The 25,807-nt window shown below is 36.5% G+C and overlaps 1 protein-coding gene across 2 annotated transcripts in view; it reads left to right on the forward strand.

Moving 5' to 3' along the window:
• Sytalpha (Synaptotagmin alpha) overlaps nt 1–25,807 on the forward strand; it is a 320,680-nt gene that overhangs the window by 279,491 nt on the left and 15,382 nt on the right. For both annotated transcript variants that reach the window (XM_083138489.1, XM_083138495.1), the window contains 4 exons: nt 843–1,081; nt 9,378–9,485; nt 16,480–16,600; nt 22,822–23,021. In XM_083138489.1, coding sequence (XP_082994615.1) covers nt 843–1,081; nt 9,378–9,485; nt 16,480–16,600; nt 22,822–23,021 — 668 coding nt within the window. The remainder of the gene's footprint in view (nt 1–842; nt 1,082–9,377; nt 9,486–16,479; nt 16,601–22,821; nt 23,022–25,807) is intronic.

A 25,807-nucleotide genomic window follows, 5' to 3' on the forward strand; every position in this document is an offset into this window, starting at 1 on the left:
ATACAAAAAAATATATGTGTGTGACACTCATGCAATAATTGGTTCTTATTTTTATTAATAATGGTAATTTTTGTAATTATAATGAATAAACATCTACACTTATATCATCGACAAAGGAAGCAGAGATTCAATAACAGGATGGTTTCTTGAAATTTAATGATAAAAAAGTGTGGTCCCCCTCAGGTAAGTAAGTTTTTCGTATGGCATGGGTAATGCTTTCTAATAAAAATGGTGTTCCACATAAGAAATACATATTTGTTTTCTGATATCCACTTGTAAAGGTGTTTATAGCACATCCACGTCTCCAGGTGCCAATGATTACATTGTACAAGAACCAACCCATTTCAGGCATACTTCCATGTTGCAAATTCTTAATAAATATATTCTAAGTATATGTTATATTTTCGACCATTTAAGACCTATTGGTATCTATGCTTAAACAGTCATGTACACTTCTGGGTTGTAGCAACTCCATTCAAAGTCAGGCCTCCCATCTGGCATAGTGGTAACATCGTTGCCTTGTAATCAAGGGGTCCGATACCCGGTGGAGACACATAGTGGTTCGGATTCCACTTGAAACTGTAGATCCAGTCCACATTAGCCTTCTGTACATAAAGTGGACTGAAAACAAAAACTCAAAGTCAATGAGATTGTTACATGGCATTATTAGCATATGAATGTTATGAATCATTACAACCCAGAAGTGTCCGTCTAGTAAATTCATCACACTAATGATACCAATGACAGAAATTAGGGGAAAAAATCATTCAAAAGAAATTTAACTGAAAAGGGTGTAATTTGTAAACAAACTGAACCATTATATGTGTTCATATATTTTGCAGATGAATCAGCCCCTGGTACTCCAAATACACCACTTGGAATCAAAGTGTCACCATTTGCTGTCCAGCAGATTGTGGTGCCCTCCAGCGAAAAGGCTCTCTCGCCATTGGCCAGAGGAGAGAAACATGCAGTGCAGCCTTCAACGAGCAACAGCAGCAGCAGCAGCAGTAGCAGGCCACGGGTGTCTTCCATGCATACCAAGTTGGACCATACGAAGATAGACACATCGATGTATCAAAAGGTAATAAGTTCATAAGATTAATCATGGAAACCTGAGATTTGTAGTCGTAGCCTTTTGGAAGGGTTGGTGCCATGCTTTTGAAAGGTGGTGAGTCCTCTAGGGTAAAAAGTACATATGTATTTGAATCTGAGCAGACCCCTTCACCTTTGGAAAACGATCAAAATAGTTGTGAAGTGATAATGACAGATTCTCTAGAAGTTCCCATTGGAACCATTGAAACAAAGCACTTTCGAGGTAAGCTGTAAATTCCAGCAACAATAGTCTCTTTCCTTGAATTGTTCATTTTTCCTCCTTTTTTTTTTTAAAAAAAAATCTACTTCTCAAGGTAATTTTGACGATAAGGATGAATGATGTTTTGATGACGAAGATGATAGGTCAGACTAGAGTTGGAAGTGGTCGAAAAAAAACCCTGCTTTTTTGTGGAAAAAAAACTTCTTTTTTCGTGGCTTTTTTTGGTTGGGCTTTTTTCGGCTTTTCCCCCCAAAGTGTTTCAAATCAATTAAAATACATTACTTGGCTGTTCCACTGCTTTCATTTCTCTCTCTACTGTAAAAAAGACACTCATATATATATATATATATATATATATATATGAAAATTCAACTTTCAACATGGAATTCATATCTAGACACAAGCAGTAGTTGCAAAAATGCCGACTTTTTTTGAATTGATGGTTTTTTCCCAAGTGTTAACTTCATATTTCAGTAGGCTTTTTAAATATATCTATGTAGTATATAAACACTCACATAACTAGAGTAGTTTTGTGTATATTTTGTAAATCGAATCTAATAGTATGATATATATTTCGTTGTTTGAATTTGACATATGAACATGCACATGAAGCAAGAAAAGTAGAAGAAAGGAACTACTGCTACATCTTTTAACACACTTATCAAATGTGACCCTCAATGATAGTTTTTTTCTTTAACTATATCTAAAATAGAAAATCTAACAACTTCACAGCTGTCTTTCATCGATGTTTGTTTTTACTTTGTACAAAAATTTTTTACAGCTTAGTAACTTTTCCCCATACTGAACATTCATGTACAGCACGATTTTCTAGTTTAATGTTTGAAAGATATCCACATGGACGAAGTTAATACCCAGTGGAAAATTCATTTCTCCATAACTTTTTGTACAAAAGTTATGTACATTCGAAGTCTCGGTTGGATGACTTTTTGGACACCCTGTAGATGAAATGGCAAATGTGTGTCTTTTGGCTGATACACCATGTAAAATTATTTAGCTATTTCCAAAATATGACATTTCGAATCTCTGCAAGTGAAATTGGTTAGCTGCAATTGGTAAAAAACAAAAAAAAGTCAAAATTTCCATTTTCCACCCAAAAAAGCCAGCTTTTTATTGAAAAAAAAACGTCCATTCAAAAAAATCCAGCTTTTTTTCAACTCGAGGACAGACACAATCACACATCTATGCTTTACCTAGGATATTCAAACTTCCATAATAAGTAAGACTCATCAAGCAGTGGCGTGCCCAAGATTTTCGAAAGGAGGGGGTATACATTTTTTTGTAGTCAGTCCTCATTTTGCCATCTTTTCCTGCATTTGATGCTCTTTTTCTTAGGAAAACTGGGCCAAAGGGGTAGGTTATAACCCGCCAGCCCCCTTGTGCATGGCACTGTCATCAAGGATCACATTTTCTGGTTCTTGCTGATATGTTTTGGGAAGCTAGGTGATGCCATTTATTGGATGATAATTTAACTTGAGTTGTCTTTTCTTACCGGCAACATTTTAGCAGAGGAAGGCTTCTAATTGAATCTTGTAATGTTTGGATATATTCATTTGATACCTTTGTTCCAAATCATTAAAGAAGTGCACCCACTTCACAACCACTTTGCACTTCCCATTTTTGTCAGAATGGTAGGATGTTGAGCCTGTCACACAGTTTACAGTTATTTGCAAATTTGTCGATGATCAATGTCAGTTACCTGCCCTAGTAACAGGCTGGTTTCCACTATGTCCATGGAAGGTGTTTTCATGTATACACCAGGAGGAACTGGATACCCAGGCAAACATCTGACATCAGCACATTCCTCTTGCATTTCCTTTGTCTCCCTGATAAGTGTTCTTCCTCCTTAGAACTGCATTTTGAAATTTCAGCTGTTCCTCATCCATAAATACTATTCGTGCTGTAGAACTAGGAAACTAAGGGTACAAATACTTCCAGTTAAATCACAATCGCTGGAGAACAAAACATTTGTGCAAATTTCTCAAACGGCCATATAAATGCTGATTAATATTGTGTTGCTAAAGGCCAGAGGGTTTAACCTATAGTCGTTTTCACGTTCAGAAGACACAATGGGCTCTTATGGGCAATGCTTTTCTTATGGGAAATACGAGCGCGCTGTTGTCAAATTTCTGGATTTACAAATTTAGCTTAAGTAAAATCGGTACCTGCAGTTTTGCAGGAAATTTTGTAGAGAATACGATGGTGAACACAAAAAACTGGTAACTTGCTTACATAATTTTAGATAAATTCCTAACGTTGAAACATGCCGTAAAATTGAAGCATTCATTATTAAAAAAATTGACACTGTTTTTTAATTGTTATAGGTGATGGTGGTACTCAGAATTTATCAATACTTTAAAGCATATTTGCATTAAAAAATATTCAAATAAAGTATGTGGAGATTATTTATATTCGTGCAGTAGAAAATGTCGTCGCTGGCCATTTCCTGTTCTGTAATTCCAAGTAAAAACTTCCAGCGACAAAGTTGTGGAGAAAATAATGAAATTATTTTTTATAACCACTCAAAGGTTCCCAGAAATATTACTTCCATGCATTTGGAGTTTATTTTTAACCCGAACCGCGCGCGAAGTAAGGAGACGTTGTCTGGCCATCTTGAGCTGGCTCACCGCAGCATTCCGGCTAATCACCACCAAGTTTTCGAGTTGTTATTTTATTTCCATTCAGTGAAAATATGAACTTCATGCAGTTTGTTATAATAGAATTGAAATTACTTAAATTTAATAATTGACAATTATTTCCAATGCTGCTGTTGTGAACAACATTAGTGCTGTCGCAAATACACGTTGTTTTTGTTTACATTACTGTCGACATTAATGCTGAAATGAAGATCACCTTTCAGTTTCCAACGTACACATAAATTCATAGACACCATATTAACCTTTGAAAGGCTTTCCAACACGTGACAAAATATGGGGCTTCAAGATAGAAATATGACATGCCTTGCTTGAGTCATTCACGTCTTATCAGTTCACGTGGGCCATAACTCATTTGTTTGTTTGGGTTGCAACTTGAATGTAACCCATGTGCCAGGTTCCCCTTACTTGAGTGAGAGATCTGCTTTGGTCTGTTTAGACTTTTTCCCTCTCTCGAAAAAGTGTTTTCAGTTGTGTGAGCGCTCAGTGATTTTTAATTTTTTAAGTGATTTCTGAAGTGTCATATTCGTGCATTACACTCGCGTGTGTAGTGATCGCAATGGATCATAGTAAAAAGGATAACTGTAACGTTCACAGTATAATAATGATATTAATAATTACATATAATTATCATTATATATAGAAAATATGTATCACCTTCATTGTGAAGGAAGGACATCATTTCCCGGCGACATGAGCTAGCGCTGTATTGGCAACACTGTGCGGTTTCTCCATAAGCGCCGTTGTGTCTTCTGAACGTGAAAACGACTTTAGTACAGTTCCCTGTACTGTCGTCGCCTGCAGACTGTTGTTGCAAAATGTACGTTTGGTGCAAACTTGGTGACTGACTGTTCTATTGCATGAGTCCTCTTTAAGGGCCAGCAAATTATATGAGCAAGTTATTCAAGCCTTTAGAGGGCAAAATTATTTTCTGCTTGCCCACGGAAATACTTGCTCCTTGTTATGTGTGCTCGTTGCCTTCCCCTCCTCTCCATTGTGAATATAACAACGAAGTGTTCAAATCAAATTCTCCTCTTTCTCTCTCTCGCTCTCTCTCTGTGATCTGAGCTGCTGAAATGTGAGGCTTCCAGGAATTAAACTTAGAATGTAAGCATTATTCCGTTATGTATTGTTTGATATTTTTCTTCACTAACAGCCTTACAATTGCTATTCTCATCATATAATAACATTGGTCTTGCTCAACTTCCCTCTTCTATTGAATTAATATTAATAACATTAATAAAATGGAAGTATTTTAATTATATCCATAAAGATTATCACGAGAGGAAATTCCTCTGCATTCATAGGTTTTCAGCATAATCAGTGGCTTAACTAATTATTCAGGAAAGTCTACATTTGGATGAAGTTTATTCTCTCATTCAGTTATCAGGTTTCATTATATTATCACAAAATGCTTTTCAGCTCCACCTGCCTTCATTTCTCTCTTCCACTACCTTTCATGGACAAAGCACTTTCTAAGTACATATTTTTACAAATATTTTTCCTTCATATGTGTGTATTTTTCTCTTGTGTAGTTATCAACACTACATATCATGACTCACCTTCCTAGTTGTTTTCTCAGCTTGAAATCAAGGAGTCCCTGATCCAGGTTCGATCCCTGATGCAGGCACATTGCACCATCATTTTGATCTCATTTTAAACTATATCTGGACTATCTGTCTAGTTCCGATAAGTCTATCTGAGCATAAAATGTACTGAAAAGTAACTTTGACAAACCTAGTTGTTTTCTTATTCCAAGAATGTGTGTGTACTTGGGGTGATGCATCATTTCTGTGAAATATTATATTTTCTTTCAGCATTTTATCTGGTTTACCATTGGTAAATCAACTTTTTTTAATACATATAGAAATTGCCACCAAATTTAAAGTTCTCAGACTTCTTTTTTGGTTTCACTTGCATGCCTGCATTAGTGTTTTAATATATGTAATTAAGATATAATAAATACATACAATAAATAAGAATTGCTGCGGTAAACCAGGTCAAATATTTGGAATACGCAACTGTTTTCTTGTAGTTTCATGTAAATATACTTGCTATTTTTCTCTTTGTTTATATTTCTATATTTTTTTCAAAACAAATATTTATAGTAAAACTACTGTGCCATTTTATTTTACAAAACTATACCTATATTTTTACTTCACTTAGACATATTTGTAGTTCAATAAGGAATTGGGCTGATTTAGTTCCACATATTGGAGAGACATGATATTAACTTCGTAGCATAATACATATCTGTGTACTAAAATTAGAAAATTGGAGCTCTGTGTCTCATTTAGTTTTTCTGCTACAGGGCTGTGTGTGTGAGGAAGTAGCATCATTGACTAAGTTCAAACCAGAGCTGTAATTTGGTATATGTTCTTGAAAGGGAAATCCACAAGGAGGTGATTGCTGTATGTAAGGATATAGCCTATTACATAGCATTGTGTGCACTGGTAGAGATATTTTACATGTGGTCTGACCTTGATTCAATATAAGTCAATTTCAGTTTGTTCCCATTCAACCACAAAATTGTGGAAAATAACCAGGTATATGTATGGGAATTGTCTCAGAAGTTGAAAGTTAGTGCTTCATGGAGACAATCCTTCATAACATTTCCATTTTCAGAAATTGTTAGATGTATTCCCATTCTTGCAGAAGATTGGTTGACAACAGAAATCACACAAGTTGCTAACCCTGCACACACACACACACACACACACATATGCAAAAGTGGAAGATTTTTTCTCTTCTCTAATTACACAGGATGAATGCTGGATACATCATTTTGGCCCTAAAAGTAAAAAAAAAAACAGTCGCAAGAATGGCAAGATTATGGTTCCCCACCCCTAAGAAAGTGAAGGTCCTAACATCAACAAGAAATATCCTGCTCACATTGTTTTGAGATCAGGAAGTCGTAATAATGATTAATTAATAATAATAACCCATGGCTCTACAGCTCGTAAGGGCCTTGGCCTATCTCCCGACTGCTACTTTCCCTCCCACAATCCTACCTAGAGATGTGGAGATCTTGAACCAGTAATGGGGTGATGTGGGGTCAGCACATCAGACTCCCAGCCGTTATAGGAGATATCCATAACCACAGACCTGTACCGTACCCAGTATTTTTTTTGAGGAAGGGGCCAGATCTGAAAACGTGTTAATATATACATGTACACATGTACATATATACATATATATGTATGTAAAGATATTTTAAAATAGAATGTTTCATTAAGAGTTACATTTATTTAATTCTTGCTTTCTATTAATAATGATCAATCATATTTTATACTTACATTAGTTTTGCATTTGTGTTTCATCTTTATTTTGTATGTGCTGCTATAAGGCCCGTACCCAAGATTTGTTTAAAAGGGGAGGAGGCTAGTTCTGAAAATGTGGACAAAGAGAAGATCAGAAATACTGTGAGGTTGATTGAATTGGGTTATTTTGCATTGCTTTTCTGACAAGTTTGTCTAATCGTGATGATGAGGATGAGCGATAGTTTGATGAAATTGATGAAGGAACACACTCATAAAGAACACCTGTACTAATACCCCTCCCCCCAACTACACACACACACACACTCCCTCATTCCAACAATCATCCTTACAGACAAGGACTGCCACATGGCGTACAGCTTAGTGCTTACTGTTAACATTCAATTGTCAGAAGTATTCAAATAGTTTTATGTTTCTTAAATTAACAATGTTTTCACATTTGCTTTAATTTTCTTACACCAGAACCAGTCATTGAATAGCCATGATAATTCTGTTTAGAAAATAATATATTTTTAAATTACTTTCTCTTGGTAGACAAGGGAAAATATTTAGTGGGGGGGGGGGCAACTGCCCTCCTACACCCCTAATCGCGGACATTGCTGATAACCTTGTATCAATGGTTATAAAACTAAACCTACCCAATATTGCAGATGGCAAACTTCTGGGGCCTGCCTCTCTACACAATGAACATATTGATTTATGCAAGGACAAAATTGAAATTTTTTACAAATTTGAAAAATCGTCAGTTATTTTCATAGCTTTAATAGCTTCAGATTTAAATATTTCATAGTTTGAGGGGGCCATACCCCCCATGGCTCCTCCCCTGGGTACAGGCCTGCGTAACCAGGTTACACTATTCACATGTAGCTCCCCAATTTTCTCACGATGGTGGGTTGCCACCGGTCCTATACACAGGCCGAAAGCTAAAAGTAGGACAATTACAGGAGCTCCAAAAATTCTGGAAAGAAATCACAATATTTAGGCATGGCATGATATTCAAATGTGTGCACTACTACTATTTCAAGACAGTGCCCAGGTCCACATGTGTGATGTTGCAAAAAGGGAAGCAGCCATGTATGCCTATATACTACTACTTCCACTTGTATCATCACACTCCTTCTTGTTTCCTAGGGACGCACTTCTCTGACAACAAGACACTCATTTCTACAGGATAGTCATGTTTCAAGGACCAAAATTGTTACTTCTGAAAGAAAAAAAACACTCTCAATCACTTTCCATCGAGAGGACAAATGTGTAAATCTGCATGTTGGCTATGTAGGTGCATCAAGAATCAAGAGTTACCATTGAAAAGTGATTAGGTCAATAGTTTCCAAAGTTTGTGCAATGGCACCCTGGGATGCAGTGGCTGGCTTACAGTTGGAATGGTGGTGAAATGTTCCAATATTTTCACTGAAATGACACTTACTTGTTAGTCTACACATGTTTTTATAATTGGACCATTGCATTAATCCAAATATGTGTTTATTTTTTAACTTAAGAAAGTAACCTAATTATAATAACTAAGCATTGCAAGCATATAAATCTTGGAACTAAAATGGTGCCATGAAACGAAGAAGTTCAGAAACCCCTGGACTAGGTTATGTTACCTATGAAAGGTTAGATACCTTGAAATAAGGCATGGCACCATTTCAAAAATAATAAGTAACATTCTGTTGACAGTAGACACTGCTCAGCCTCACTGCATGGCTCTAGCTCTCAATTGAGGTTCACCACAGGACATAGGATTATGTATTTAACAGAGCATGCCATCAGACACTTTATTCTTCAACAAAAATATATATTTTTCCACACAAATGCACCATGGAGAGTTTTCATTTACCAATGCAGACTTAACCAGGGCTTGAACTCCAGTATCTGACACAATGTACCATTGCTCTACCAAACACAGAAACAAGGTTTGAGTCCTGTTCCAGCTTTCACTTTCTGGCAAGTTTATGAAGGAAAAAAATGTTGATTTTTACATTTTAACCTTTGTTCTTCAGTTCAACAAAACTAATGCAGATATCTTAACCTATCAATATTGCACTCTAAGATATCACATGTTCATTCACCTTTTATGCTACTGTGTAAATAGATTACCAATTTATTTTCTAGGCTCCTCCTTCTAGAACTCCAAGCCAGCAAGAGGATTTGAGAGGATCTATACGGTTGCGATTAGCCTATGATCCAGCAGCAGGAATTCTTACCATTCGACTAATTGAGGTGAGCATTAAGCTGTATACAGGGTCTATGATGTAGAATAATATTAGGTGCATCCAGAAAGTAAGTTTCCCTGGGGTCGTGCACAAAAAGGAAATATTATTTCATGCAATGATTTATTGCAACCGATACAGCACTTGTCCAGTTACTTGTCAACCTAATTCCCGCCGGAATTCAGGCACTTGTCATAGCGTGGGACCAACTTCTGTATACCTGTGTCATAGAAGTCCGTCACCTGGGCACCGAATCACTGTGTGACAGCCGCCTGAACCTCTTCGTCGCTGTGAAAATGTTGACCGGACAGGAACTTTTTCAGGTGCAAGAACAGGTGATAATCACTGGGAGCGAGATCTGGGCTGTATGATGGATGATCGAACACCTCCCAACCAAACCTGTCCAGAAGCCATATGCAGCTTCGCATTGTCATGCAGCAAGATCACCCCAACACTGGGCTTACCGCGTCACTTATTCTGAATGGCTTGTTGCAATGTCCCCAGTGTTTCACAGTAACGGTTAGCATTCACAGTCTCACCTCTGGGCAGAAACTCGATGAGCAGAATGCCTTGTCTGTCCCAGAACACCATGCACATCACTTTTCACACCAACACAGTCTGTTTGAATTCGTTCTGCATGGAGATCCACTGTGACACCAATGCATCGACTGCTGCTTGCTTTCTGGGGTGCTGTATGCAATGCATGTTTCATCCCCTGGGATGATCCGGTTGAGAAAATCGTCATCATCATGGTAATGCTGCAGAAATGTCAGCACCCTGCCCATGTGTTTTCCTTTGTGTTCTGGTGACAGTTGTTTTGGCATCCACCGGGCACACAATTTCTGGAACAAGAGGCGTTTGGTAACAATGTCGTGCAACAATGTCCGAGAAATCTGTGGGAGATGGCTGCTGAGTTCCATGATTGTGACGTGACGATCCTCCAATATGCGCTGCTGCACCTGGTCCACAAGCTCACCCATAATTGCCGATGGCTGCCCACTGCACTCGTCTTCATGCACATTTTGCCGGGCTTCAGTAAATGTCCTGCAAGTCATTCCATGTCAAATCAACCAATTTTTAAAAAATTGGTTGCATGACCATTTTAGAAAAATTTCATTTTTAGAACATAGGTTTGTACATGTTTCTAGATATCAAAACCAATGTTCAAAAAAAATTATTGTCCTTAGTTCTCCTGCGGCAGCCATTTTTCCAACATGGCACATGGGTTTGCTCATGTAGCACTTTTCAGAAACCTTAATATTTAAAAAAAACAATAGTTAAAAAAAATTGGGTTTTTAAGCCCGACTTTTTCAATGAAGGGGTTTAGTCTAAGGCTTGATTTTTTTTTCATGTGTAAATCTGCCTGCAGGGTGTCTGTAAATAAAATATCAGTGCTTAGAAATGCAACCCTTTTTTACAGCATGGGCTCAAACATGGCCGTTAATGGAATTTTGACACTTTTCAGAATTAAATATCTCAAATGGGTCCTCTTCAAGAATTATGAAATTTGACACAAAGGAAGCCCTGCATGAACCTAACTCCAGTAAAAATCTCAACTTTTAGATTCAACTCATTTTTGTCAATATGTGGTAACGTATGTCACCTAATTTCTAACGTTGCAAAGTAAGGTTAAACTACATCCCATACTTAGAATAACAAAGTCTTTTCTTTTTATTTTTTAAATTTGGGTTAAATAAAGCCTCAAAAAATATAGTAACATAAAGTTTTAATACTTGACTTACCAGAAATTGAAATTATAAGGTACGACAATTGAAAATCTGCGAAATTTCATTGCAAAAGGTTTGATGTATTAGGTACCCATGACCAGTTAGTGTTGTCAGCTTCAGTTTCCTATTCATTCTCTTTGTTAAATCAGGCAGACTTCTAAGTTCCTAAGTAACTTAACAGAAACCTTAAGTTCATCACATATTTTTTCTTGACCAAGTGGTAGCAATCAAAATGATGATTCTGACCTTTTCAACATTAGTTTCCACTAATTTAAATTTTTGTTCTTATAATTTTAATTATATGATTGTACTGGCCACGCAAAGGATTGTCACACTTGCTTTCATTTTCTTCAGTTCTAATACTTTGTGAAAAGCAACTTTCCAGTTTAATTTGTAGTCTTTGTAAGATGTGAATAGTTTTTCGAGCCAGAGCACTTTATTGTTTCTCTGCAATCAGCATCCTCAGTTCTAAAACATAAAAAACGGAACAGACTTCATTCATTTCTTTTAGTTTTTCTTGTGTTGGCACAAAGACATCATTTCCATTCTGGCATTTAAGTGAATCATTTTCTCCAGATATGAAAATTTTACTCCAGCATGTCAGGCATATTGATTTAACTGGTATAAGGCTTTCCTGACCCTTTTTCGCCTTACCATATGATGCAAATTGATTTTTAAAATTCCCTTACTTAACTTTTTCTTTAAGTGGTACTTCTGAAGATCACAACATACTTTACCATATAAAAAACTATTTTCAATGGTATTTGCATATTGTCTCTACGCCATCCACCTGTAGTCTTGAGCTAAGAATTGTTTTATGATTTTCACCGAGTTTGTTAAGATTAGTTAGGTCTTACCAAAAGTGTATTTATGAAAGTCCTCTCCAGTTAAAAAATTTACAGAACACTCCATTTCCTGTCACAGATAACGAACATTCACAAGTCACTACTCTCGGCACATTAGGGAAAGGAAGAATGACAGCAGAGATTGTCCATGCACAGATCAATTCCAGGTTTGCCTCATATCCTATCAAAACATGTCTCTGAATCTTCTGCTGTGCATGACTCACATCTACTTCAACGAATGTATTTTCTTGGGGGGGAAAAAATATATGGAAAATAAAGGAAACAAAAAATAATATATTCTACCACAAGGGTTTCCAACTGGCGGCCCGCGGGCCGCATGCAGCCTGCGATGCCTTTTTTTGCAGCCCGCAAAGCCTGTTTGCAAAATACATTAATTTCATGTAATTTTTTTAAAATACGTTATATTTTTGCTGTTAAATGAACTGAAGCTCTGTGAGAAAAGACAATATCACAGGTAGATTTGATTTTGCAGTCAATAATGATCATCAGAAGAATCTAAAGTGACATAACTTTCTCTTCACACCATGCATTCAACCCCTTCACTATGCGGAATGAACTTGCCCACTTCCCACCTCTTCGCTATGCGGAATTGCAGGGAATCGTAATAAACTGATGATTTTCAACGTTACTTTGGAGAGGAATAACCTGGTTGATTTTCCAAGCTGTTGGTGGCTAGCAGAAGATGAAGAAACACTGGACTTTTCTGAATTCAGTGCAAATATTAAAGAAATAATGGACGAGTTTGACTCCAGATTTAAAGATTTTGAAGAACTTAAAAGCAGCATCCAGCTATTTAGCAATCCTCTTGGCGTTAACATCGAAGAACAAGAAGCTTTTCTATCCTACTTGAATTGTGTGATTTGCAAGGCGATTTCCTTCAAACTAGGGAAGAAAAGGGGCCCGAGTTTTTCGAATACCTTTCAAAGGAACGCTTTCCAAACCTTTGTAGTTTTGGGCAAATAATGACATCGATGTTCGGCAGTACATACACGTGTGAAAGTGTGTTTTTTTTTGTTTTTTTTTCAATGAAGTTCATCAAGAACCGCTACAGAAGCCGACTGGCAGATTCTTCACTGCTTCACCTTCTGAGACTTTCAAATACAGAAATTGAAGTGGACATTCCAACTTTAATGAAAGAAGCAGATCGGCCTCAATTTTCTGTTCAGTACTTATAATATTTGTAATTTTTAATTTCCCCCCCCCCCAAAAAAAATGTGGCCCGCCAATCAACTGCTGGATATAATTTTGGCCCTCGGACCTTTTGAAGTTGGAAACCACTGTTCTACCAGCTTTGACCCTCCAAAACAAATATCCTACTTTCAGTGGAGTGCCCAAGGAGGGGTTGGTGGGGGTCATAACCTTTGGCCTAGTATTCCATAAACAATTACATCAAAGGCAGGATAATGTGCCAAAATCAGGGCTGTATACTAAAAAAGTATATGTAACACCCTCCCCTCCCTTTCGAAATTCGTGGGCATGCTACTGCCTATCTTAAGCTGCATGTACTGCTACATTTAAAAAATGTGGGGGAAGCTTAATTTTGAAGCTGACAACATCAACTGGTCATGGGTACCTAATAAATCAAAACTTTTGCAATGAAATTTTGCAGATTTTCAATTGTCATACCTTGTAATTTCAATTTCTGGTAAGTCAAGTATTAAAACCTTATGTTACTATATTTTCTGAGACTTTATTTAACCCAAATTTAAAAAATAAAAGACTTCATTATTCTAAGTATGGGATGTAGTTTAACCTTACTTTGCAATGTCAGAAATTAGGTGACATACGTTACCACATATTGACCAAAACGAGTTGAATCTAAAAGTTGAGATTTTTAGTGTGAGTTAGGTTCATGCAGGGCTTCCTTTGTGCAAAATTTCATAATTCTTGAAGAGGACCCATTTGAGATATTTAATTCTGAAAAGTGTCAAAATTCCATTAACGGCCATGCTGTAAAAAAGGGTTGAATTTCTAAGCACTGATATTTTATTTACAGACACCCTGCAGGCAGGTTTACACATGAAAAAAAAATCAAGCCTTAGACTAAACCCCTTCATTGAAAAAATCCAATTTTTTAACTATTGTTACCCCAATTTCCACCATACTTTTTGTACTTACGATGCAATTTTAAGCAAAACATACTTAAATATCATAGAAAGTATACTTCTTTAGCTACAAAATGAATTTTGTTTCAGGTGTCTAGCTCTAATGGTTTTTGAGATATTATGGTTTCTGAAAAGTGCTACATGAGCAAAAAAAAGAAACATGCGTAATGTTGGAAAAATCGCTGCCCCAGGAGAACTAAAGACAATAAATTTTTTTGAACATTGGTTTTGATATCTAGAAACATGTACAAACATACATACTAAAAACGATTTTTTTCTAAAATGATCATGCAACCACCATTGGATGGTTTGGCATGGAATGAATGACCCCTGAACCAACGAAGCACCATCTGCTTGCTCATGATGTCTGGCCCATACACCTGGCACAGATGACGATGAATTTCGATCGGCTGTAAGTTTTGTGTGTTCAAGAACTTGATCACCGAATGAACCTCGCACGCGGCGAGAGATGGAATAAGAGCTGCCATGTTTCATCGCTGCCGCGACGCTACTGAGGACTTTTGGGAGGCGTCTTCTAGGACATTCACTAGGCAGGGCATGTGCCTTTCACGAATGCACAAAACCAGTTTCAATACGCATGGCCTGCTACCTGTGGGCGAGTAGGAAACTTACTTTCTGGATGCACCTAATATAAGTCTGTTTTTTGTTAACGTAGTTCAACCGCGTGTAGTGTCAAGGGTGTATCTGAAAAAAAAAAATAGGAGTGGTCCAGAAGCTGTGTTTGACTTCCACTCTTATTCTTCCAACCATATCAGACACATTGTTATCCATAAAACTTTGTTGACACAAAGCAACAGAAAAGTACTTTCTGTAAAAGAAATAAATAGTGTTATAAAACAACATTATAAAAAAACGGTGGCATGTTCAGGAATTTTGTAAGGAAGGATATGACTCTAATTATGATCTCATGAACAAGAAATGGAGAAAAGTTGGTTTGTTTTTGTAATGGTCAGTCCTTTATTTTGCATTAGTTTCCTCCATTTGACTCCCCCCCTTTTTTTTAGGAAAGTTGGACCAAAGGATGGAGGGGAGGGGAGGGGGGTATGACATGGACATGTCATTGTAACTATACAAGAAAAACATTAAATTGTAGTGATTCACTGAGAAGTAGATGTAGCCAATGAAAATTAAATGTAAAAATCACTCTTGAATTTGACATTGCCATGAACTTTTGTCAGTCTTCTGAATCCCCTTGCACATGTGTGAGAAGGCCAGCATTTGTAGAAGAGAATTGAGTAAGAATTAAAAATAATAAATAATAATCCTTTGCGCAACAGCCCATGAAGGGCCTAGGCTTACCTACCGACTGCCGGTCTCCCTCCCACGATTTCTTTGTCACCTCTAAGCGTGGAGATCTTCAACCAGTATTGGAATAGTCGGGGGTCAGCCCGACGTATCCCCAGCCGTTATAGTTGGTCTCCATGACTGGATTACGCTTACTCATTCGAAGCTCCCCAATTTCCTTACGGTGGTGGGTTGTCACCGCCCCTATACACAGGTCGAAATTTCCCGAGACTGAACCCGGGATCGAACCCATGCCATCCTGCAGCCGCCGTCCAAAGCAAGGTGCCTTAGACCGCACGGCCACGGAGGAGAATTATCCCCTTTGAATACTGCACCCCCTTTCTAGTGGTAAATTGGCCTTTGGAGGATGCTTCATATATAAAACCCTAATATGTGAAACGAGATTATTGGAAGTCCTCTCCTTCCCACTGTAAATTGGTAATGTTGATAATATATGAAGTATACCTGGAACCCCCTCATCGATTAACATCTATGACTCTTCAAGTGAGTGTAGTTTAATTTCAATTCTTTAATCTTGTTTTTAAGTAATTTAAATTTCATTTGTGACGAGATTTGCAGTGCCTCTAATAGGGATTATACATTAATTACTTATGTGCCAACAACTGAAAATTTCATACAGGATTTTCCTGCAAAATAACTTTAAAAAACTTCGAATGTTACGATCTAAAGAGAAAAGTGTGAGTCTGCTGAAACAACGTAATACATTTGCACAGAATTATGATCTCATGAACAGAAATAAATAATAATTAAATAAAAATATAAAATTTACATAGTAATGAAGCATAATAAAGTAAAATTGTGCATGTTGCCTATATATTTTGTTTCTTGATTTTCTTTTGGTTGACAAGAGTCCAAATCTGAAGCAAACCATTCTATGTTATTATATAAATGTGAAATCCTGAAACTTCCTGGCATGTGAAATATTTGTAATTTTCCTTTTGTCCATAGAATTAAACACTGTTGTTCTTTTTATATTACAGGCACATGACTTGCAGCCAAAAGACTTCAGTGGTACTGCTGACCCATATGCTAAGATCCGATTGCTTCCAGATAGAACAAATGTATGGCAAACTCGCATACATAAAAAGACACTCAATCCAGGTGCATTATTTGTCTGTTATGTGTATAAGAATGAGTGAAAACTTAACTTGTATTTAATCTTAAAATGTTAGTAGTCAAGCATGTAGCCAAAGGGGCTAGGGGGTATACCGTATTTACGCATGTATAATGCGTACCCTGGGTTTTGATGGGGAAAAGTGACAAAATATTATGTCTCATATATAATGCGCAGTACAATCCAGTTTCAAGAAATGGCTTTCTTAGTTGTAGGCCTTAAAGCTTTTGCTATGCCAATCAAGAGTGAATGACATCATACCTTTTAAAATAAGTTGTTGCTATGTGGACCAAGGGGAGAATATCCTCTTGTGTAAAGAATAAGTCACCAAGCTACCCCACCTCCCCCTATCCCTCCACTGTGTTTAGCATCCCAAAGCTTTCACTCTTTAACCACCTTATTTATTCTGTAATAGTAGAAAGCGAGATCAAAATTATGTTATGGATTTGCAGTCCAGTAATACATTTTAATTGTTATTTTCTTTTTCCTAATCTTTTCTTTATCCAAACTACCATAAAAATTAGAACGTTCGTTCATTTTGTGATGAGCTTATTTCAACCTCATTTCACATTAGTGTTGCTATATTGAATGGAATACTGTTGCCATATTCAGAATCTCCAGGATATTAGCTTTACAACGATATATAACATGATAGGGTTCCGTAAACATGAAAAATCAATGCAAGTGTCACAAAATCATGGAATGACCCTATACGGTTTCATATTGGCTGTTCAAATTATTCCGTGCATACTACGCACCACAGTTTTTGGCGGCAAAAATTTTGGAAAAAAAGTGCACACTTAGACTCTGTAAATTTTCAGACTTAAAACAGCTATGTGATTTGGTGAATATGAAACACTGCAAAGAGTTGGAAATCTTCAAACAATCAGGCCACCCTTCTAATAGTATTACCCACACACCACTGACATTCATATCTTATCTTAACAGCCATGACCAGCAAAACCTTTCACTCCTTTGCCTTTGCCTGTGCTCTTGGGGGTTCTAAAGTTCAAATCACCAACCCTGAGACCTTCTGTAAACAAAACCACATGCATGCAGAATGCATTGCAAACTCATAGAAGTAAAATAATCCACACGGAAATCCACCGTTGTTACAGGATTCATTATGTAAGGTAAAACAACGGCCAATTTGTAGTATGGGATATGATGCCACAATGATGTCTCACTTTAAACCCAATGCTCTTTCTTTTGTACTTATTGCTTCACCTTTATGGTTAACTCTTTGCACCAGTAATCATTTTCCTTAAACGAATGGTGCAAGGATCAATTTAAGTTTGTGGGCAATACATATAGATGGATTGCAGAATTTAAATCCAAGTCCCTTGGTTCAATTCATACACACTCCCACGGCAAGTCATAGTTTTTATTAATAAATTAAGAACAGGACATGCACGTACACCAGCACATTTAGCAAAAATGAATATTAAAACTCAAGAAAATTGTAAATGTGGCAATAATAATCCTGATGCTAAACATCTATTTCTAGAATGTCAAATTTTTTCAGATCAACAAATCACACTCTACAAAGGTTTACAATGTTTAAAACTTCCATTTCCAATATCAGTCTCATCCATTCTAACAGATTTATCACCTTCATTAATATGGTTGCTGTATGCATATTCTCGGAAATGTAGACTCGAAATATAAAGTGATTTATATATATGTATTTAATAAAAATAAGAAACAGCAAAAGGACAAAAATGTAAATTATTCACAATAATCGTTTTATGTTTATGATTCTGATTAATTTGAGAGGCTAACTGTCAATTTTAGAAGAAAACATTAAAACAAATACAGAACAGTAACGATGTCCAAAGTCGACAAGATAATGCTGACAGGGACAGTTAAAAAGAAGAAATTCCATAAATTTGGCTTCTTTCTTGCATGCGAAATGAATATATTTTACTTGCATTTTTTAGACAAAATGATATAACATGGTAATGTATATTTCTAAGGTTTGATATAGATAGGAGTGTATTTGAAATTTGTTTGTAGATTTTTTGTAAATTGTATCTTATGTAAATAAAATATATAATGGGCAAAAACAGCCATAGGCAATGCTGTAAGTCCAATAAATATATTGATGATGATGATCAAAGCAAGACAAAGAAAGTTCGTAAATTTATTGCAGTTGGAAACTTTGACAAACATCCTAATTACGATTTTTGTTCCGCCAAATATAGTGCACTTCGTAAAATAACTTGGTGACATGGCTAGGCAAGATAAGTGTGAACATTTTGTAGTACTATAACTTTCAATGAGCTTAGAGATTTGTGTACATAATGATATTTTATAACATTGGTTATTTTCTAAAAATAATCATGTGAACAGCAAGGAAGTTGTGCAACTTAGTAATATTGCCTGACTTAGCCTTAGAAAAATAACATGCCGAGTTCTATGCGTGATGGAAACTCTGCGTTTACTCCGAGCTTGTTTTCAAAACACCAGCAAGGACAGCCTTTGAAAAGGGGTGAGAAACAGATTCTACTCAATATTTATGTAACGTTCTGTCAGTAGTATCCTGAGAAACCAGTAAAAGAAATGGTTAAGTTGGTATCCCAGTGCAGTGGTGTGTCAGTGTCTGCAGTTTTAAGGGTTATGAGAGAGAGAAAAATGACTGGGAAAGTTGTCTCTCCCAAAAAAAACACAAAGTTGTGTCTCGTGTTAATAAGTATGATGATTTCGAAATAAGTGCAATAAGGTGCAAAGTGCATTCTTTCTTTTTAAACCAAGAACTGCCTACTTTGAAAAAGGTATTAACTGAAGTTAATAATGATGAAGTTCTTCCAAGTTTCAGTGTGTCTATGTTAAACCGCCTCTTGCTGGATGTTGAGTTTGTTTTTGGAAAGAAGACCCGACAAGCAGCACTCGTTGATAGGGATGATATTGTTGTTTGGCGGCGAAAATACCTCCGATCCATTCGGAAACTACGAAACCGAGGTAAGAAAATCTATTATTTGGATGAAACGTGGGTGAATATGGGGCACACTGTAGGCAAGGTGTGGCATGATAGCACTATAACCACAAAGAAGCAAGCTTTTCTCGAAGGACTATCAACTGGAATTAAACAACCATCAGGAAAAGGCAAAAGACTCATTATCACTCACATTGGAAGTGAAAATGGCTTTGTTGAAGGTGCGTAACTTATTTTTGTGTCCAAGAGAACTGGCAATTACCATGAAGACATGAACGGTGATGTTTTTAAAGAGTGGTTTTCGTCTGTCCTTCCTAAACTTAATGCAGACAGTGTTATTGTGCTCGACAATGCTCCCTATCATAGCGTGAAATGCAAAAAATTACCGACCACTGCTTGGAGGAAAGGTGATATTTTAGAATGGCTACGTGGCAAAGGTGTCGTACTTTCAGCTGATTCATTAAAGTTGGAACTTTTGGTTCAAGTTTCCCACTTGAAGCCAAGCTATGTTAGTTACGTGATAGACGAAATGGCAAGGAGAGCGGAGCACACTGTGTTGCGCTTGCCCCCTTACCACTGTAACCTCAATCCCATTGAACTGATATGGGTTCAAGTCAAAGGGTACGTTGCCAGGAACAACAAAACATTCAAGCTTGAAGAAGTGAAGAGACTGACTGATAGTGGCATTGCTCAAATTTCAGCTATCAACTGGGCAGATGCAGTTCGACACTTTATTGAAAAAGAAGAGAGAAAACTGTGGGATGTGGACAATTTAACTGAGAACTTGAATTTTGAAAAATTTGTTATCCAACTCAGCGACAGGGAAAGTGAATCCGAAGACAGCTGTGACGAAGATTTGGCAGTAAGTGAACCCCTTCCATTGAATTAAAAAATACATATTTTCCCCCTGTCTCAACAGTTTGGGTATTGCCGTGACTTATGAAATGTAAAGTGAACAGAAAGAATCAACATTTCATTTTTCTCTGCTTGCCTTTGATTTGAGTCTGATTGAAAAGTGGCGATCTTTTCATTCTGCCACCAGAATACAATACTCTGCACGTCAACAATATTGAGAAATGTTTTGGTGTGAGTGAAATACTGAAATAAAGTATAGTTTAAATATGCTTACAATTGTCTTTGCTCTGTCACTGATAACAAAGGAAAATTTAGCGTACTATGTTTTTGTTAGTAAATATACACATGGGACAGGTTATTATAAAACAGTAGAAAATAAGATTTGAAAATTTTAAATTCAACAACATTTCTGTTAGACATTCATTTTGGCTCTTATATAAAATGAATAGGTGCAGCGAACTATGAGTGTAACAGCAGATGATTGCTGTAGTCTGCGGTCATGAATCAGCTGATGTGGAGTGATACATCGAATTGGTGAGACGGTTTGTTTACAGAAGGTCTCAGGGTTGGTGATTTACACTTTAGCTGGACCTATCTTTATTCATGCTTTTATCCCTTACAAAATTCATCAAGGGTATTCTCCCTGAGAGACAGGTGATCCTGTTATCCCCCCAAAAGAATGGAATTGTTAAAAGGAATAAATGCACTGTTATATATATAAATTCCTGAAAAATTATATGTTGGTCAACTACAATTTCCCTTTCTATGTTCAACAGTGATATGGAAGAAAATTGTCTTACCCATGGTTGACCTTAGCCATTTTTTATTATGTCTCAGTGCAGAAATCCAGGTTCAGCTGTAGCCGAAGACACCGAGTGTGTAATAAATCTCTGTCAACTGAAAATGATCACCTACCCAGGGTGTGATTTATGATTTTATCTTAGGCGAGGAGAGGGGGATGAACTTAGTCTGTTTGCTATCTTAATAACCTTATAGTTGTTTGCATAGAGCTCCCCAAAATATTAATTAGTAGGCTCTAATAGGTTTCCATTCATTTTAACCTCGCATGCAGATATTTTTTTACCAATAATGCATGCTTATAATTGGACGTTAATTGTTAATATCTAGTCTAACAGAAATCAACGCCAATATAAGTTTTGTTGATTCAGACTATAATCCTGTACCGCATGTTGGCAAATCAGAAACCAAATAAGAACAAACAGCAATGTATAAGTTTTACCATGATACCTTCTTTTAGTCAAAATAACATGATTTAACTAAAACATACAAAAAAAATGTTCACATGAAGACTTGCAGCATTCACTTGATGCCTCTCAGTGTATAGGTAATATCTTCGTCATTAGTTGTTCAAATAAAATCAAAGTCTAGTTGGAATTTCAAAGAAAAAAACAGCATCTTACAATTCAGCATAACCACTTTTTAAAACTCCAAACCTGAACTATAGATGAGACACAGTCATAATTCCCATGGCAACAGCTCTTACAATATATATACAGGTCAGTCACTATCCTGACATTATCAGTGATAAGTCTAAATATTAAATACCACAAGAATCACATACTAAATAACAGAGATTAAAATTAATAACAATAAACATTTGTACAATGTGGAAGGTAGTAGGAAAGAACAATAAACATTTGTACAAGAGGAAAGGATGTGTCAATTGCCCTCTCTGAAGAGAAACAAAATCAACGACAACCTGGAAATCTTTCAACAGTCTAGGAGATTTTGTATTTAATCACCAATAATAATTTCTCTTCATCTCTGGATAACGGTTTACAATCCTTCATGTATTTAGTTTGAAGGTTCTGGGATAAAACTGGATGTTTGAAGAAGGATTCAATTTTTGTAAGCCTATGGCTTCTGATACATCCTAAATAAACGATGACATTTGATACAAATATGGAGAGCTGATCATGTAATCACTCAGCAACTTATTCCACATGCTCTCGTACTGTAACATGTTGTAGCCTCCAACTCAATGAAACGTTGTTAGTGCTAGGCCTTTCCAAAGACACCTTCCTATGAATCATGAAGATTTCAAATTAAATTGGTTCTTCATTCCATTGTCAGTAATTTACTAGAATCAATCTTCTTTTTCATATCTTCTGGTGAAGGGGTTCACTTGTCATGGCTAGCTTTAAATTTCCGGACACTTATTTGCTTGTCTACGGAATTATTCTCTTCTAGCTCCTTTTCAATCAACACTCCATCCACCATTAAATATAATATTCTTTGTATGTGACTGATCTCAGTTTCATACTTTTACAGAAACTAATAACCTAAAAGTAGATCTTATGGTTAATCTTTAACAATGAAGATTTCCAATAGAATGGTGCTTTCACTAGCTACTTGTCACTCATATGTAATTGTGTAATGTAACTTATTTTCTTTCAGTGTTTGATGAAGATTTCGTATTTGAAGTAAAACCAACTGCACTTCCTCGAAGAATATTGGAAATCCTTCTTTATGATTTTGATGCATACTCCCGCCATCACTCCATAGGAGGTGTACAGCTTCCCCTTGCCCATATTGACCTTACAGAAAAGGTCACAATGTGGAAAGGATTAGGACCAGGCTCAGAACACGATGCTAAGGTATGATTATACTAGTGAACACATGAAGTAGTCAAAAATAATGAAAAGCTCTGCATTTTTCTGCAAAAATGTGAGTGAACTATCATGTAAATAGTTTATTATTTCCAATACTCTTTCTCTTTTTTTGCTTGTTGGGGATCTCTTTACTTTTGCCTCTGAGGCTACTACTATCTTTAATGAAAATCCTTTTTTCTGTAAAAATCTGAGTGACTATTCATTAAATTTTTCTTTACCCATACGCATTTCTTTCCATCTCAAAATTATTGCACATCATATAAACATATTTTGAAAATCTTGAAACAACATTTTTAAAAAAGACACAAAAATATGTTGGGATTTATTTTATTACTAAAGATAACTATGTTTGGTGTATGTATTTACCAGCATACTTCCACATTTCACGGTGTAAGTTATACTCTGGAATGAAATGTAGAAACCATGCAATAATTTTAAATTCTTAATAAGTTTGCTCTTGTCTGAATTTTCAAAATATTTTGCTATTTTTTTTGTTTTTATATTAGTCTATTTGGATAAAATGATACAATGGAAGTTCACCTTCCTATGAGAAGTACCTTTAATTCACGCACATGTAGAACAGAAGCGACAGAATCATTACATACTATGCATATGAACTGCATAGGCTGTTCTGGAAGAAGGCAAGATACACAGACTATTGATAGCTACATAGAAAATCTGGCCACATACTAACAAAACATTTTACATGCAGTGTTTCATCTCCTGACTGTATGTGTTGTTGCTATATATTTGGTCTAGGAATTAATTTGTGCGGTTGTTACGCACACATTGAAGCTGTAGTTCAAACACAAAATACATAAGTACCTTAAGAAAAATATTGTCCATCGCGAGCCACCACTTTCGCCCATCTGTCAGGCAAGTTACGGATTCTGTGGCGAAAGAAGTCTTCATCCTTTGAAGCGATCCAGTCAGAGACCCATTTTTCGATATCTTCTGAAGAAGTGAACCACTGTTCAATTAAATCGTTATTCATGCAATCGAACAAGTAGTAGTCCGAAGGAGCAACGTCTGGTGAATACGGCGGGTGGGGTAAAACTTCCCATCCGACATTTTCTAAATAGGTTTTGACCGGTTTTGCGACATGTGGGCGAGCGTTATCATGTTGAAAAATAAGTTTATCATGTCTGTTCTCCCATTCTGGTCTTTTCCTGGCCAGAGCTTGCTTCAAACGCATTAATTGTCGTCGATAACATTCTCCATTAATAGTTTCACCCGGTTGCAGCAGCTCATAGTACACCACACCTTTCATATCCTACCATATGCACAGCATAACCTTTGCACAGTGAATATCTCGTTTCGGTTGTGATGGACCTGGTTCACCTGGCTTCACCCAGGCCTTTTTTCGTTTCGGGTTCTCGTAATGGATCCACTTCTCATCGCCAGTAACAATGCGATGCAAAAACCCCTTTCTTTTCTGTCTTGAAGCAGCAATTCGCAAATGGTTTTTCGTCTTTCAACGTCTCTGTCCTTCAATTCATGTGGAACCCAATGTGACATCTTTTGAATCATTCCCATGGCTTTGAGGCGTTTGGAAACTGTTGTTTGATCAACGCCTAATGCTTCTGCAAGTTCTCCCTGCGTTTGACATGAATCCTTATCGAGCAATGCTCTCAATTCTTCGTCTTCAAATTTTTTTGGCTGTCCAGGTCGCTCTTGGTCTTCCAGGCCGAAATCACCACTTCTAAACTGTGCAAACCACTTCTGACACGTTCGCTCAGCTAGCGCATGGTCACCATACACTTCCACCAAAATACGATGACTTTCGGTAGCACTTTTCTGCATGTTAAAGTAATGAAGCAGAACACCCCGCAAAAACACTTTATCTGGCACGAACTGCGCCATGTTCAGTTGACTACAAAATGCTGTTGTTGACGCGTCAGTCAACTGCCCTATACTACGAAGGATGCACGCTGACAGGAGTTTTCAACGCATCTGTGGATACACGGAACTGTGGGACGATACGCTCATTACGCCATCTCTTGTCCAGGTGCACAAATTAATTCCTAGACCAAATACCAACACACATCCTCAAGGATGCAATAAAGTATACAATTTAAATAACATTCAAGTTACTTCAAAATCTATTAATCTACAAAGTTATTTTGTTTTTACCTTGTAATGGTTTTCTCAAAATATCAGCAATCATAATATCTGTTGGTCAATAGTTTAGTACTATTTTGAACAAAATTATGTTTTACATCTATGCGTATATGCTTTGTTCTAGTGTTTACCTTTTCACTTTGAATCATTTTAATGCAGCTTTGATTGTCTTCATACATTACAATTGGTTCAGTACAATTATCTTTCATTTCCTTGATTAATTGTTTAATTCACTTTGCTTCTTGACAGGCTTCCGAAACAGCAATATATTCTGCTTCTGTAGAAGATAAGCTTACACATTTTTGTTTCTTACTTGTCCAACTTATTACACTACCTTTGTATTTAATATAACCACTATTTGATTTTCTATCATGCAAGTCATTTGCCCAATCTGCATCTGCATACCCAATTAATTTACTATCCACTCGTTCTTCTTTGCATCCAAGTTTTAGTTTGTACGATTTAGTTCCTTTTAGATAATTTAGAACTCTCTTTACTTCAGTCCAGTCTACCTGTGTTGATTGTGTAATCTTTTAACTCAATAATGATACACTTGCAGCTATATCTGGTCTTGAATTCACACATATGTATAATAGTGCACCTATTGCTTTATGATAGTTCTTATTATTTGGTAGCAAGTCTGATACATT

Source organism: Lepisma saccharinum, chromosome 1 (assembly GCF_977018435.1).
Source record: "Lepisma saccharinum chromosome 1, izLepSacc3.1, whole genome shotgun sequence".
NCBI classification, from domain to species: Eukaryota; Metazoa; Arthropoda; class Insecta; order Zygentoma; family Lepismatidae; genus Lepisma; species Lepisma saccharinum.